The sequence below is a fragment of the Dermacentor albipictus genome, chromosome 8, assembly GCF_038994185.2.
Source record: "Dermacentor albipictus isolate Rhodes 1998 colony chromosome 8, USDA_Dalb.pri_finalv2, whole genome shotgun sequence".
In the NCBI taxonomy this organism is placed as follows: Eukaryota; Metazoa; Arthropoda; class Arachnida; order Ixodida; family Ixodidae; genus Dermacentor; species Dermacentor albipictus.
Window position 1 is genome coordinate 57,157,506 of NC_091828.1, and position 16,306 is coordinate 57,173,811.

The following is a 16,306-nucleotide window of genomic DNA, read 5'->3' on the forward strand; positions in this document are numbered from 1 at the left end:
ACCATGCGAGAACACCGCTCATGCACTTTGTGCCGTCACGCACTTTCGCCGGACACGCCCATTATGCGCCGTCGAGAAGGAGGGCGAAATTGGAGGGAACTACTCGGACGGCAGTCTCTCAGCAACAGTGCTCAGCCGATGGTGCAATCAAGCAGATTTGCAATTCACGTACATGAGTCACTTAAGCAAGCATAAAGCCCAGGTAATTATCAGTTCAATCCAGGCTCCTGCGTTTCATCTCACCTGTGCAACGTGTGATCCACAGAACGTGACGCGTGGCATATTTCCACCGTGGGGAAATGATATCAACGTATAGAATAGCTGCTTGCGAATTAATTGTGGACGATGTCGTACTGAAAAACAAGAAGGAAACTTTAGCACTCTTTGCGCGAAGTAGTCAAGGCCTAGACAGTCGTAAATTTAGTGGCGAGCACGGAACAATTTTAATGAGCGAATACGCGCAACTGCACATATCTTGCAATTTCATAAAAACGAAGAGAACGAGGTGCAAAAAAGTAAGACACCGGGAGAACTTCTTTTCATACAAAGTGCGGTTTGCTCTAGAGACGTAGCGCGTTACGGCTGTCTGTTTGTGTCGTACCCCTGTATCTTCAACGTCAATAAGCCGCAGAATTTAGAATCAGGTGGTTCATACCGCTGCAAATATAACTCGAGGCGTGACTTTCAAGTTTCTGTTTATGTGGAGTGCCCCAAATCCCTCATCGAAATGTTCACAGGTTAGCTGAGTTCCTCTACTCTAGTTGCACCCCTACGCGAATAGTAGGAATGACTTTCTACAATCGTTTAGTCCGTTAGTACCATCGAGGCCCTTAATCGTTTCATGAAGAGGAGGCACAAATAAGAACCTTTAGCTAGAGCAAATGCCCTGTAGTTACCTGACCTGTCCCTTCAGCATCGAAGATAATGATTCGTAACTTGCTAAAGCGGGATCAATTAAGAAGTGTGCTCATGTTCAAAGTCAAACTGAGTAACATAGCATATAATTGGGAATCTAATGTAGAACATAATGTAATATCCTAACAGCTCTTTATAAATATGTAAAACGCCATACGTGGCCTGCAGGGATTGCAATATACTTGTTAGATGACAGGCTGTAGTTCCACGTTAGCAAGCTGCTTTTTTTGGCACCTAAATAGACTGTGCTGATGCGACTATTTTTCAGGTATAAAACTCTAATGAATTGATTAAATAGCCCTTGTTTTTTTTCATATATGTGGCTGTTTATTCGCGCGAGTTTTCGTTACAAGTATGCATTTTTATCTACATATGCAGAAATACGCCATGCGTGTACGTTATGATACGGGTGACCTTCAAGCTGAAAAATACACCACGAAAACCGCATATGGTGAACTGGTTGATGCCAGGCAGGCAATGCTAAATTAACGGTCCCGACTTATTTTAGTCGAGAGCACAACCATGTCTTTAACATCGTAGCAGGGCGATAAGTTAAGTTAATGTATCGGCAATAGTATTCGATCAAACGCCTGCATTACTAATCGCTCTGCTAGGCGACGTTTAATCGTCCTATGAAATTGTGAGATGCCACAAAAAGAAAAAAAAAAGCAGGGACAACAATTTTGTATTAGTATGAAACAGCATGGCAACGCTCCAGCCTTTCCGGGCTTTAGAACCGCAAGCTGCCGCTCGACTACCAGAAAGAAAGAGCGAAGCTCGGACTACAATAAATGGCGATAATAGGGGGCTGATTGTTACAGTAAGATAGCCTCACCTATGACTACATGGAAAACAGGAATTAACAAAGGCGTATGACGGAAGGGATACACTTATGCAAATGCGCGGCCATGTGCCCACAGCACTTGTCATGCATTTTAAGAAGTTCGTAAATAAGTTCTCCCAAAGCCCGCAAGGTTGACGAAGTTTCATGAAAAAAAAATGACATTTTCTTTATGGTAGCACGAAGCTACAAAGGAATCCCTTTATGAGTTTATCAGAAAAAACCTTTACAGCTCAAAAAACATTTGTTCATGTTCCTGAAAAAACCGTATTTGTAGCGGCGTGCTTCAGTCAATTGAATGACATTGTTTTTTCTGTCGTCGGCCTTCTTACACCTTACGGGCTTCCGCAGAACAGATCTGTCGTATTCACTGTCTCTCTGCCTCGAGTGGTCGAATAATACGACCTCGCTCTGCTATCTTCTAGGCCCTTGCTCAAAGGGGCACTAAAGTGAAAAATGATTTCTTCTGCATCGGTAAATTACCGTTCTACAGCACCAAAAACACCACTCTTACGACGATAATACGTTTCGTTTGATAAACCAGAAAAAGCGCGAGAAAGAAATACGGGTGGCGACGCCTACTTAAGTTCGCGCACCTGGGGATTGTGACGTCTTGGATGTTGATGGCATCTTCTAGGGCCTACTGATTATATATAGCGGTACAGATTGACTACATTGTGTGCTAAAGGAACGAAATATTAAACATAGCAAGTTTCGGGAGCCTTTATTAAGCCAACGCGGCCTAAATGCGAAAACATACTTTGGAATCTCTGACGTCACGCTTTTGACCACATTTGACCAACATCTCGAGCGCCTGCGACTAGTGTTAGAAGCTATTCGCGCAGCAGAGTTGACAATTAAGCCGGAAAAATGTCAATTCGGCTTCGATGAACTTCGGTTTCTCGGACACGTCATCAGTGCTGAAGGCGTTCGGCCAGATCCCGAAAAGACAGCAGCTGTTGCGAGGTTCCCGACAGCCACAGACAAAAAGTCAGTGCGACGTTTCTTGGGTTTATGCGCATACTACAGAAGATTTGTGGAAAACTTTTCACACATTGCTGAGCCCCTTACAATAATGACAAGAGAAGATCAACCTTTCATGTGGGAAAGCGAGCAACAGGACGCCTTTGACGAGTTAAGGAAACGCCTGCAAGCTTCTCCAATCCTTGCCCATATTGATGAGACAGCCGACACTGAAGTTCATACCGATGCGAGCAACGTCGGCCTCGGTGCCATACTAGTGCAGTGGAACAACGGCCAGGAGAAAGTAATTGCTTATGCCAGCCGTAAGCTCTCGAAAGCAGAGGCCAACTACTCCGCAACCGAGAAAGAGTGCCTTGCAGTCATTTGGGCAATTTGTGAATTTCGGCCCTACCTCTATGGTAGACCATTCCGAGCAGTCAGCGATCACCATTCGCTTTGCTGGTTGGCGAATCTCAAGGATCCATCCGGAGGACTAGCAAGATGGAGCCTTAGGCTTCAAGAGTATGACATTACTGTCGTATACCGATCCGGGAGGAAACACAGCGATGCCGACTGCTTGTCACGCGCACCCGTCGAGACAACTGTGTCAGAAGAAGAGGATTTCCCGTTCCTTGGCATTGTTGACGCGTCACAAATTGCTCAACAACAACGAGATGACCCGGAATTGCTTCCACTTTACAGCGCCTGGAGGGACTCGACGTTCAACTGCCGCGTATTTTCTCTAGGGGGCTATCCTCTTTCTGTCTGCGAGGAAGTGTCCTCTACAAGAGAAACTTCGAGAACAGCGAGACAAAGTTTTTACTTGTCGTACCCACTTCTATTCGAGAAGAAATTTTGCATGCCTGTCACAATGAGCCGAAGTCTGGACACATGGGCGTGAGCCGTACAGTCGCCAGGATTCGTCTGAAATACTACTGACCCAAATTATTAGCATCAGTGCAGCACTACGTCAAGACTTGTCGCGAGTGTCAAAGGCGCAAGACTCCATCCGTAAAGCCGGCCGGCCTCATCCAGCCAATAGAGCCACCAAAAGCCCCATTCCAACAAGTCGGTATGGACCTCCTTGGACCCTTCCCAACATCATCTTTCGGCAAAAAGTGGATAGTTGTGGCCACGGACTATCTGACCCGTTACTCAGAAACTGATTCCCTGTACAATGCAACGGCTGTCGAAGTTGCAAAATTCTTTGTCCACAATATCGTGCTCAGGCATGGCGCTCCTACAGTTGTTATTACCGATCGTGGAACGGCCTTTACTGCGGACCTAATGAAATGCTTGTTGCGAATGACACATACTGATCATAGTAAAACTACGGCGTACCACCCTCAGACAAACGGTTTAACTGAACGCCTTAAAGAACACTGACCGACATGCTTTCGATGTACGTCGACGTTTAACATAGGCTGTGGGACGAAATTTTGCCATACATCACCTTCGCATATAATACGGCCGTTCAGGAAACAACACGAGTCACCCCGTTTGAACTTGTATTCGGCCGAGCAGTATCCACAACTTTGGATGCTATGTTGCCGTTAGATGAAGAAACCCATAAGTCATCTGACCTGGATGATTTCTTGCAACGAGCCGAGGAGGCACGACAGCTAGCAAGGTACCGAATACGCCGCCAACAACGCATCGACTCCAGCCGGTACAACCAGCGCCGTCGTGAAGCTCATTACCAGCCCGGTGACAAGGTGTGGGTATGGACCCCAGTGCGACACCGTGGACTGTCTGAAAAGCTTCTGTGCAGATACTTCGGCCCTTACGAAATACTTCGTCGTATAAGCGACGTCACTTACGAAGTGAAATCCGCTGGACACGAGAGCCCAAGACGACGCAACTCGACGGAAGTTGTGCATGTTGTCCGCATGAAACCATACCAGGAGAGGTCATGAACAACAGCAACAACAACAAAAAAAGTGAGCGCCCACAGGAACCCCTACTTCCTCTCACGCATCGGGCCGATGGGGTAAGGAGGGGGATAATGCCACGACAAACTCGGTGACACTCAAGTTGCGCGCCCTTTGCATTGGGCACTGTGCACGGCTTACAATGGCGCTGTTCGGCAACAACAGGCAGCGATCTTCGTGGCACGGGCAGCCAGTTGGACCCGGTTCAAGCCCAGCTTGAGAACGCGACTGCCGCGGTTTTCTGCACGACTTCAGTGACTTTTACTTGTGGGCACAAGTTCGCCTTTAATAAATATCCTTGTTTTACTAACATCGTTACAATATATATACATATATATATATATATATATATATATATATATATATATATATATATATATATATATATATATATATATATATATATATATATATATATATCATTGCGGACAATCGGTTACGCACAGTGAAACATTTCGGGATATTATATGAGCCATGCGAGCACACTTAGGCTTCGCTGTGCGAAATTTTTACTGAAAAAGAAAAGTTTTCAGGCGGCTGCCCAGCCAGAAAATGTATGTTATACTATATGTTTTCTGTTGCCTTTTCTTTCTGTCAAGTCACAGGCTTTCTTCTCTTTGAAGCACAGAATATTCGCGAAATTGACAGAAAGTTTCGCTTACGCTATGTCTACTGTTTTCACATTTTTCGGTCAATTCCCAGGTTTTTCTGTTTGCAACGAATAGAAAATGTGCGTGAAGTTCAGTTTACTGTGTTTGGTTTTCTGTTATTTCGCAGGCTTTTTTTTTGTCGGCAACTAATAGAAATATTGTGTAAGGCTCCATTTTCTGTCACCATATTTTCTGTCATTTCACAGCTTTTGTTTTTTCCTTTTCATGAATCACAGACATTTCCAGCGAAGTAGATTTTCTTTCATCTCATGTACTTTATTTCCTCCACACCTCCTTTTAATGACTAACATAATATACAGAAGATTACAACTGCTGCCATGCTTCAACGCAGTGAAATATTTTATTGCTTTTACGCAAGTACTAGAAGTTAGCAAGTTAGCATTATAAAATAGTGGTAAAAGCCTTTGCAATACTAAACAATGTCATCAGGAATAGCATATTACTTTCTGTCAGCATCATGTAATTAAAGTAAATGGTAGAATGGAGAACAAAAGAAAGAGAATAAAATTGCCCACCCTGCATGGCCTATATGGGACAGTTGGAAAATACGGTATACAGCAAAAACACGCACAATATGCAGTAATGGCATGTATACAGCTGCACATATGATTCAGTTGAAAACAGGAATACAATGCAATGTATGCAATGAAGACAACCATTCACTAGAGTGTGATGCCAAGTATACACAAAAGGAGAATGTCTGGTGCAAATTGTGCTTGCCGGCGACTAGTACACAATGAAACAGCTAGTGAGTTACAAGATACAGAACACAAGGAACGTCACAGGCTTTTAGCATTATTACAGTACAACCAAAACATCGGACGTACTGATAGGGCGAATCAACCTTACGAAATAGAATGACTATAAAATGAAAATTGCAGTACTATAAAGTAAATATACAACTGGTCACCAAACTGTAATGACAAGTATATGCATTAGAATAATTGTGCTAATCAACAAATTCTTCCTTGCTTCACACTAGTAGTCCATGAAGCATTGAGATACGAGCAACAAGTCATAGGGCATGAAACAGGCTGTTTGCATTATCACAGTGTAACCATAAAGCAAGCAATTGTGTCATTCTGATTAGTATGTGCAATCTTGCGATTACAATCAATTTAAAAATCACAGTAGTAATACAACGAATACCAATCACGAAACTGTAATGGCAAGTATATGCATAAAGAAAATTGTGTATGTTTTCAATATGTGCCTTGCTTCCCACTAATCGCTAAAACCGCGTGAAACAAGACGGCGCAAGAAAGAACACACAATGATATTAGTGCCTACTTTCAACTGTTTATTTCTTGCTGTTGCCACATGTAAACACACACTTGTACGGCCAGCATGAAACTCAAAAAAAGCTTCAAGGTGACTGACACACCGGTACAACTCAGCTCTTGATAGTGAGCGCGATTACACGATCCCACATGCTATATTCATCGCCTCGATAGTCTGCCTAACAGACAGTTGATAATATTACTGTTCCCAGGCAAACGTGTGTTAGAATAACTCCGATCCTCGACTGCGTCCCGCCTTCACACCAGTGCAGATTGAAGTGGCCCTGGTTGCTCTCATTACCATTGTAGTCACTGCGGCCTGCACTACCGTCAATGCAGGACTCAATCTAGGCGATAGGATCATTCTATGCCATACGTGCCTTTGTTTGAACACTCGGATTACCAGCCGTCAAACAAGCGAGTTAGTGAGCTTATCGAGGCAACAGATATTGCATGTGCAAGTAACATGTGCGAGAACGTAGCATCACACGAACTACCATCAAAGCGGCCATGTTTTTTGGATCGTTGGCAATGAGGAAAATGCTGAGTCAGATCGATTGTGCTTTTCAGTTTCATGCCTTTGGTTCATGCGTGTATTTATAAATGACAACAGCAAGAAACAAACAGGTGAAAGTGAGTGCTCGTGTCTTGTGCTCTTTGTTCTCCAGTCTTGTTTACCTGTTTTAGCACTTACGAACCACCAACTCCCCCAACAACATCAACTCTGCCTAACACTAGTACTGCACAAAGCAGTAAGATACAAGCAACAAGAGATAAGGCATGAAACAGGCTATTTGCATTACCACAGTGTAACCATAAAACATTGATTTAGAAAGTTTTGAAGTTTTAGAACACATAGAATTCGAAGTCTTGCAACGTTGCGATGAGGGAAGCTCCTTTGCAGAGAGGCAATGCTGGTTTTTCTTTCTGCGTTCTACTTTTGTTACCCGGCCAGAATTCACACCTGCAATGGTTCTGAAGCAAGGATAGAATGTCGTTACACATGGCAGAGTGAAAATATCTGTATTGTCTTCAAAAAAATTACAATATTGCAACCCCTTAACGACTCCAAAATTTGACTCCTTTAAAGGCCGAATGTCATTAATATTTAGTATTCAATAGAAAGCCAGCTACTTCAAGGGGGCTTTCAAGCTTCATGCATTTGAAAGAACCATCACTATTGATAATGTTGTAGAAGTGCATAGCGGGCTCACATGTTGTGTGGACAGTTCTTAATAGGAAAAAAGTGGTGGTCATTAGTGGCAAGAATTAGCTTAATCACACCAAAAACAGGAGCACCGTCCGTCCGCCTCACAACGACAAGCATGTCTTTTTTGTAAAACAGGCCACGTATACTAGCTTGACTGGCCGAGAATATGTCTTTTTCAATGGTCACATCGCGCACATTCTTTTGTATTAATGGTGTGCAAAGCTCACTTGAGAACGAAGGACCATTGACTATGCAATGAATACCTCCTCCTGTGTTCTTATATGCCTGATAAAGCTAGCCGCACACAGAACGTGTGCGCGTCAAGGTCCCGAAATTCTGGCAATTTTTTGCGCAGTGCTATAGCTGTGCTTGCTTCCAAACCTCATTGTCCACATTTTTATCACTGGGCCAAGCTACGTAATCAGAAAAGTATAATAAAGCAGCTAGTGATGCTTAGGCTTCACGACAACATCGCGGAAGAGATTTGCTTTGCCTGTCATGCAGTCATCTATAATGCCTTGCAGCCTCATAACATTGAGAAATGTCATGGTATGTGCAATAACAAGCTGGACAATTTTAGAAACCAAAATAACTTGTTGCGAGAGTTCATTTTCAGTGCACCGAGTGGAACCAAGTAGCAACAATGGAAGAAAGCTCAACATGTGCCAGTTTTGAACCACATGGCCTCCTAGTATTTTCTTGAAATGAACTTCATATGGTCCGTCCGCCAAATCGCGATATTTAACATGAAAACAAGTTATGTGCTGATTTTGGTCTTGTGAAGAGATTCACTTGAGAACCGCTACAAAATGTTTAAATTACGAAGAAAGGTCAAATAAAACTAATCCCTGAAATAAATCGTGTGCCAAACAATAAGGGAGACCTACAGCACACACACGGAAGTACTTCGGTTGACTCAATAAGGAACGGAACTTCACTCCTTGTTTCTGTACTTGAACCATTGGCTTGCAAGACTAACAAATCACTACTGTAATTGACCAGTGCTAATATTTCTGAAACACCTGACCGTGCATTTGGACAAAAAAAGGAAAGCTATTTCGTTCATGCAAACCCTACAGATGCGACTTTCAGAGCTAATATTTTCTACATTGCCTCCAATTCCGTGGCTTCCAAGATTGCCTCAAAGGATTGCAGTCACAGAGCCAAACAAAGGTATTCCTCTTGAAGTTACAAATTAGCCAACTTTGAATCATTGAGCAAAGGCATAGGCACGTCGGCTTGCCCAAATTATGCAAAATCCGTTTCATTCAAGAGCAATCACAGCTTGAGAGAATGAGCTGCATGTGTCTTCCATGAGTACAGAATACCCAGGATTATATAAACAGCATGAAGTTTGGGTTTCTTTTATGCAGAACCAATTGGATTCATGACCTCAAATGCATGTAGAAAGAGTATAAGTGTTCCAGGATGCTCCTTGTAAAGCGGAATAGACGAACATGTTTTCATCAGTAAAATCTTTCAAGACACCATGGGTCTCAGGCAACATCTTATCGCGCTGTAATATCACATCTTCATTCTCCAGCATACGTTCGATTGAACATAGAATTGGTATGTAATGAAAGTTAGTGTTCATGTTCTTATTGTTTCTCGCCAAGAATATCTGGACACGTTACACATAAAGAAACTCTTTCTTGAATAGGAACGGTTGTGTTCTGTCCTGAACACGCCATCTGATGCTCGATGCAGTGCCATAATATAATCACTTTAACATGTTCCTTCTATTAGTTTATCTACGTCATCACTATCAATGCCTTTTCCATGAGTTCTTCTTTGAGTTTATACGTCATTGCTGAAAGATTTGCACTCTGTGTGTCACATACAGCCTCAGAAATAACTATACCTGAAGATGACGGCGCATGACCCTCACATGAGAGCTGTCGGCCTGGCCTAGCTGTGGAAGTTCAACATGCTAGGCTTGTTGAAGTTCCACATCTGGCGCTGTGCAATGGTGCCTCCCGTGTTAACGTGGATGATGGGAAGAAAGACATGCGTTCTTATCGTATGCTTTCTTAATTAATGGGCACGTCACTTACGTACCTTGAACAATGTGAGGTTTCGGGTGAACAATTAGAGCTTTTTAATAGTTACAAGCTTGTATGCAGCTGTCCACAGTGCAGACAAACCTGCACACTGATGTAAGTGCATCTTTCTTGTTCAGCACCTCTAACCCGTCTGTGTTCATGAGAGAAGTGACTGTAGACTGAGCCAGCTTTCCAAATTTCTCGTGGAATTCTTGAAAGCGGCATTTGGCATAAAAATTCTTCACATATTTGTGCATAGCCACATGCCTGAGAAATGCGGAAAGTGTTCACCTGACACAGCCACATGTACTGCAATGGCACATCTGAAAAGACCAAAACAGCAATGAACAACGTTACTCAAACGATACATTATTGGGGAAAGAACACACTGTACGATGTGTATTTTAGAGTAATCGTCCTTACGGTACAAATTGCATCGATTTGACGTTCCTCTCACATTTTCGCACAAGTTTGTAAACACTGGGCAGCAAAAATGCTACAGCAATGTCATACAAGTGCGTTTAATACATGTACCTCTTAAAATCCAGCATTCTATTGATAAAACCATTTCAAATACATTTCCAAAGAATAATAATCAACTGGAATTTTCGAGACATAAGTGAAGCAGGTAGTTGATAGTAATTGTATCTTTAGAAGCTCTGATCAATCTTTTTAGATTTACTTTTCATTTATATAGATGTGGCTCCCAAAGGACATATTATGAAATACCACCTTTTTATATATGCGGAAAACGTTCCTCACGAACACTAAGCACTGGATTCAAAGCATGTGTGGCCCAAATTCCTCAGTACGGCCACGGCGTATTTCTCAGCGCACACAGGCTACGCCGTATCCCACTGGCTGCTTTGTTCAAACGGTGCCCAAGAATGCTTTTCCAAGCGTAGTTGCTGTATTGTACGTTCAAGTTGAAAATAATTTTGCACTGATGTATTTGGAGGGAAGATTTTTTGATGCCTTAGTAACGCTCTAGACTGATTTACTAAGAACTAGTTGGGAAGTTCACATCACCTATAGTGATGCTGAATGGACCGAGACAAATTTTGGAAGAGATATATCGGCTTCTGGTACTTGCCAAAATTTCATTTGCATGTGCCTTACCCAACTCTATGTATATTCGCAGTAAATGCCAATATGACGGTTTTAAACCCATGCTACAGGGATATGTTCGAACGGCATACGACTAGAACGGCAGTCAGTCTCTGCAAGACTCCCGCGATGCTTCACGAGAACTTCAAAACACATTCAGAAGCTTCAGCATTCACTTGCTGTATGACAAAGGTGCTGCTTCTGCCATCAAATTTAACGTTTGTTTGTTTGCTCGTTTTCAGCGTCCACGAACGCGCACGTTGGCGGTCAGTGCGCTGTCGGCAGCCGTCACTAACACACCCATCAGTACTACCTAGACCGACAACGACACTACCACCACCAAATGTGCATGTCATCGTAGTGTCCCAGGTTTGTCAGGCCAACGAAGCCTGACCTATCCTCAGCAGATGGGCGGCACAGCGAAACCCACGGCAATGAGGCAATGCCTCGAACAGCTGTGCTTGTCTGACACCTTATCCGCATTAGAAACTAGCGAAACGAGCGGGTACGTTTTATACGTGCACACTTCAAAAGTCACCAGTGATAAAGGCTTGCCAAAATATTTCATTTTAATCGAAGACGGCCCCCTTCCGTGAGCTGTGAGTCCGCAGTGTCTGCCAGCGTGACTGCAAAGCAATGTCAACAACTAGGCTATTAAGTGCTTCTCAGGTGGCCGAATGCACCGGCGCATCCTACAGAGTTATTGCGCTGCATAAACAAAGAAAGGTGCAAGCAGTGCAAAACATAACCTATCATTTAATGTAAATAGAGCGCAGCTTGCGCTTTATGTCATGCAAATGAGCAGTAACGGTCTGTGCATAGCTGTGTAAAGAACATTGCACTAGAGTGCCGTCGTCATCGGCGCATTTCTGAGGAAAGTCTGCGCTCAGGCAGTAAATGGAGAGCAGTTTACGCTTATATCGAACCATTTAGCGAACTACGTGAGCTGTTTGCAAAAGAAATAGCAGAAGAACCCAAGCAGTGGATATCGAAGTCAGCGGCCACAGAGCCGAAGCAGACACGCGGCACGGCTGAGTGGGGCGGGCCGAAGCGATCGCTTTGGTCGGTGGGGACTGCGCTAGCATTTCAAAGCAGCTTCAAACTAAAATGCAGACTGAATGTCATTTAAAAATGGATGGTGAGAGCGCAACTTCGGCAGTAGAGTTAAATGGCATTCGGTTCGTCCGCAGATGAAACTATCGCGTAGCAAGGGTATAATTAGTTCGTTTTATCAAGCGAACGCAATAAAAAGGCGATGCCTTCAACTCCTCAGAACGCGGTGACTCGTGCAACGCTATTAGGGCATAAGCATTGGTTGGCCAGTACCCCAATCCCGTCACGCGAAAAGGCTAATACCTTGCATCAGCAGGAAAATGAGGAATTTGTGAAGACATATAATCGTTATTATAGCGTAAATGTAGATGATTCGTAATTGCATGAGCACTTAGGAACAATTTTAACAAAAGAAGTATGAAGAAACTAGACTAGAGATAAAAAAGGCTCCTAGAAGACACATGGGGAAAATTGTAGTAGGGGTGGGCAAACTGAAATGTGGGGTTGAGTGAGCTAAAAATTTGTAGGCGGGCCATCTTAGATTTCGGGGTGGGCCAATTAAATCTGGGAGTGGGCCGACTTGAAATTTTCGGGCGGGCCAACCTAAAATGTGGTGTGGACCAACTTCAATTTAGGAGTGAGCCAACCTAAATGTAAGAGAGGGCCAACATGAAATTTGCGGGTGGGCCGACTTGAAATTTGGGGGCGGGCCAACTGAAATTTCGGGGTGGGCCAACTGAAATTTGGTGGGTGAGGGTCGAATTGAAATTAGGGGTTGGGCCAAGGTAAATTTGTGGGTGGGCCAACTAAATTTGGAGCTTTACTTACGCATACTTATACCCCTTCAGTGGAATTACTGCATTCTTTCCCGACCGAAAACTAGAACTCGCAGTGTGAAATTCCCATAATGTACAATTTTACTCCTGTGTGCATGAATAAAAGGATCAATAACAAAAATAACATACCCTTGTGAGCTCTACTTGACGAGAACTGAATTTGAAAAACCCACGCTTTTTGACGTGATCAGCAGCCAACCAATCGCGTAATCCCCAGGCCTAAAAAACTTCCCGCGCTTATTAACACGGATTTTGTGGTGCGGATGCCTGCTAACAAAGCAAACTTTCTGCACCTTCCATTTTTCCGTAAACTATCGTGCTCTTCTGCGTTTCTCACTTGCATTCTCTCCCCTCTGCGCGATGTGTATTTTTTATCAGACACAGTGAAGGAGAAGTGACGAATCGGTGGTGAAGCGGCTTTCCTGCGCACGCTAGTTCGAAAGAATGGCATTCGCTCCTTACGCAAACCCAGGCGTGCCTTTGGCTGTTTGCAAGCGCATTACGATGCTCCAAAATAGTTGGGAAGACTCCTTGTCTTAAGGTCTCTAGCGGAAGGCAATCCGTCCATTCAAGGTTTTGCAAGGTCCTTCAGCGATTCATATTCGTGGCGCTTTCGATAGCCGTAGAAGCGGGCAACAAGAATTGGAAAAAGCAGCATAATGTGTATTATTCTATGCCGGTAAGAATGTACAGCACTCACCTTCTGTGGGAATAGCGTGACTGATGAAAATGAAACTCGCACCACGTCGGTATTGCCGCTGGTTCCGTTCATCCCACCAATGCATGAATGCAGGACCGCAGAAAAAGTAGGGATTCCGGAATGTATACTGTTTCTCCTGCTGCGCAATAACCTTTTCTCTCGATTAAAGTGTGTGAACAGGCTGATAAACAGCGGCAAATGTTTTTCAAATCACTTTTCTTTTGTAACAGAGATGCCCACGTGATCAACCATTCTGTGGTTTGCGGAGTAGCGGCTCCCAAAACAGAAATTTTTGCCGGTTTTTTCGTGAACCCATTTCTGTTAAGGACGTAAAACAGATATTTTCTGTATCAGAACAGAAAATTTCCGTAAATGTACCTGTTATATGACACGCATTTCCCACTGTGTAATTCACGGGATTGCTCTAACAAGCCTCAAAGCGACATCTTTTAGGACAACCAATTTAGTTGCCATTGAACTTAATGCGTCTAAACACTATGTCTCAAGGGACCTTTTACGAGTTTGGATGTGACAAAAATGTTAGTTTTGTGAACAGCATACCACGTGTTGTGTTACGGGAGATAATATCATTATTAATCAAAAAGAAGTGCTAGCAATCATATCTTCATTACCCAATTATCCTCTAAGCAAGTATATTAACGTGGAAATGCAATATAACTGCATCATGTATAACTAGGGCGCATGAATTAATACAGTATGAGTACATGAATAGTTGATCGTAGATACCTTGTTGCAGCACAGACAACACCCGCAAGATAAAGACCTACGCATCCAGGAACTTGCACAAGACGTGTTTTGATGTAGTACGGCACAATCTGCAAACAGGTTTCAAGAACGAAAACGCAAGGAGTACCGTGTTTATTCCAGTTCTTCAAATAACGTCAATGTTTCGGCAAGCTTAATATTGACTTTGCTGATCGCTACCAAAATCAAGATGCTTCCTTCGAAGAATAAGAATATCAGCAGCTCAGCCTGACATGTTTAATAAGAATTTTTTATTAAGTAATGTTTGGAAACATATAGCGGGCATTTAAATTCCAAACAAGTTTTCCTGTTCACCATCACATCTAAACGAAATATTCAGCGTCAACTATCGTAGGCCCCATTTCTATTATAACAGGCCAGATTGGGACGGGCACAGACATAAAGAACGTGCTTGCGTTGACCCTTAGGTGCACGTACTCTACTCACAAATTGAAAAACTTTATCTAGAGTCCACTGCTGGAACTATCTGTCCATGTGTTGCTTTGGGGCGCTAAACTTACCTGATCAATAACACCCGAAATTTACCTGGACTTCTCTGGGAGAGCCAGACATTCATCCCATATCAAATATAACAACTCCTATCCTTATGAACTCAATCCCATATCAACTGCAGGTATTACCGTTGGTCTTGTCTATGCTCCTCTAGAGCTGTTCTTTTCATCTAAGAAGCATCAAAATCACAGGACGACCTACATGTAAACACCCTCACTTTGTTTTTTATCTTTGTTTAGACCATTTTGATGGGTTGTGAAATCAAAGTGGCTTATGTAGGAGAAAAGGGTTTCCCATAATAAAAGCAGCTGCCCCGATGTCGCTCACCCTCGATCGAAATCTCTGCCCATGATTCTCTGTTCTTTATTTTAGTAGCAAAACGTGAGCCATGATCTGGGCAGCACTTTTTAATCGTGCCCATCCTGAAACTCTTCTACAAAGCCAGGCATACTTCAGGTAGCAATATGCGTCGGCTAATTGACTGACGCGCCTCTTAATTGTGACAAAATAGAACTTCGCTTCGATGCTTCCTCGCTTCTGGTTGCTAAACACTAACCGAAATCTCAACTGTGGCGTAAAAAGTGGTGGTATCGAGTCTTATTACTGATTATTTGGTTTTCTATAGCCATGACCAAGGGTCTGGACGTTTTATTGTCTTCTTGGAAAAAAATGAGCCTAATCTCAAGACGCCTTGCTTATGGATTGTTTATAGATTGTTCGTTTATAGCAGCGACTACCAGACTACGATGCATTTCCTTAAATCTAGAACATGGGGCTTAATAGTGTTTCAGGAGCATTGTGACACAACCGCGATCATTAAAGCGTGTTCTTGCGCTTCAGCACCGTGCACTGTTCGTCCTCCTACAGTTCAGTCGTGTACCAATGCGAACGTGCGGATCAAATCGCGATTTATCTTCGAATATCTGGAGAATACCTAATTCACGAAGCGACATCATTTCGATATCTGCGCTCGCATGTGGCAACTGGCTATGACAAAGTTAACGTTCACTGACATTTACAAAATATAAGCACAATATTTTTATAGGGTTTTTAGGATACAAAGAGCATAACTGTCATTTTCATAAGTGTACGCAGGAGGAAAAAAAATTGTGCTTACATATCGAACCTAGAGGCGTCTAGCACCCTCAAGACTTGCATAAACATTGACAGAAGCTTAATACGGACCATACTGGGGATTGCAAACTAGCCTAGCCGTGTACCTGCATTAGATTATAATTGCTTTAAAAGACGATACTGAAAATACTCACTTGATCAACACTATCGACAGCACCCGATGACAATGGATCGCAACCTCGAAACCATAGGGTCAGTGCCACGCCCATTGAGAAGATTGTGAGATAAGTGAAAACGAAAAGCACAGAACTGACAATCGCGGTCCTGCAAAGCATGAATAAAAGGTGCATTGGAGTTTTGTACACTATTGGAGTAACTTGAAAGACGGAATGTATAATGCGATGT

The 16,306-nt window shown here is 43.1% G+C and overlaps 1 protein-coding gene across 1 annotated transcript in view; it reads right to left on the bottom strand.

Moving 5' to 3' along the window:
• Nucleotides 1-214: 214 nt before the first annotated feature.
• LOC139049267 (sodium/iodide cotransporter-like) overlaps nt 215-16,306 on the bottom strand; it is a 32,884-nt gene continuing 16,792 nt past the window's right edge. Inside the window, exons 5-7 of the mRNA XM_070524638.1 lie at nt 16,096-16,225; nt 14,297-14,385; nt 215-353 (exon numbers count right to left, since the gene is read on the bottom strand). Of these exons, the coding sequence (XP_070380739.1) occupies nt 215-353; nt 14,297-14,385; nt 16,096-16,225 (358 nt within the window). The remainder of the gene's footprint in view (nt 354-14,296; nt 14,386-16,095; nt 16,226-16,306) is intronic.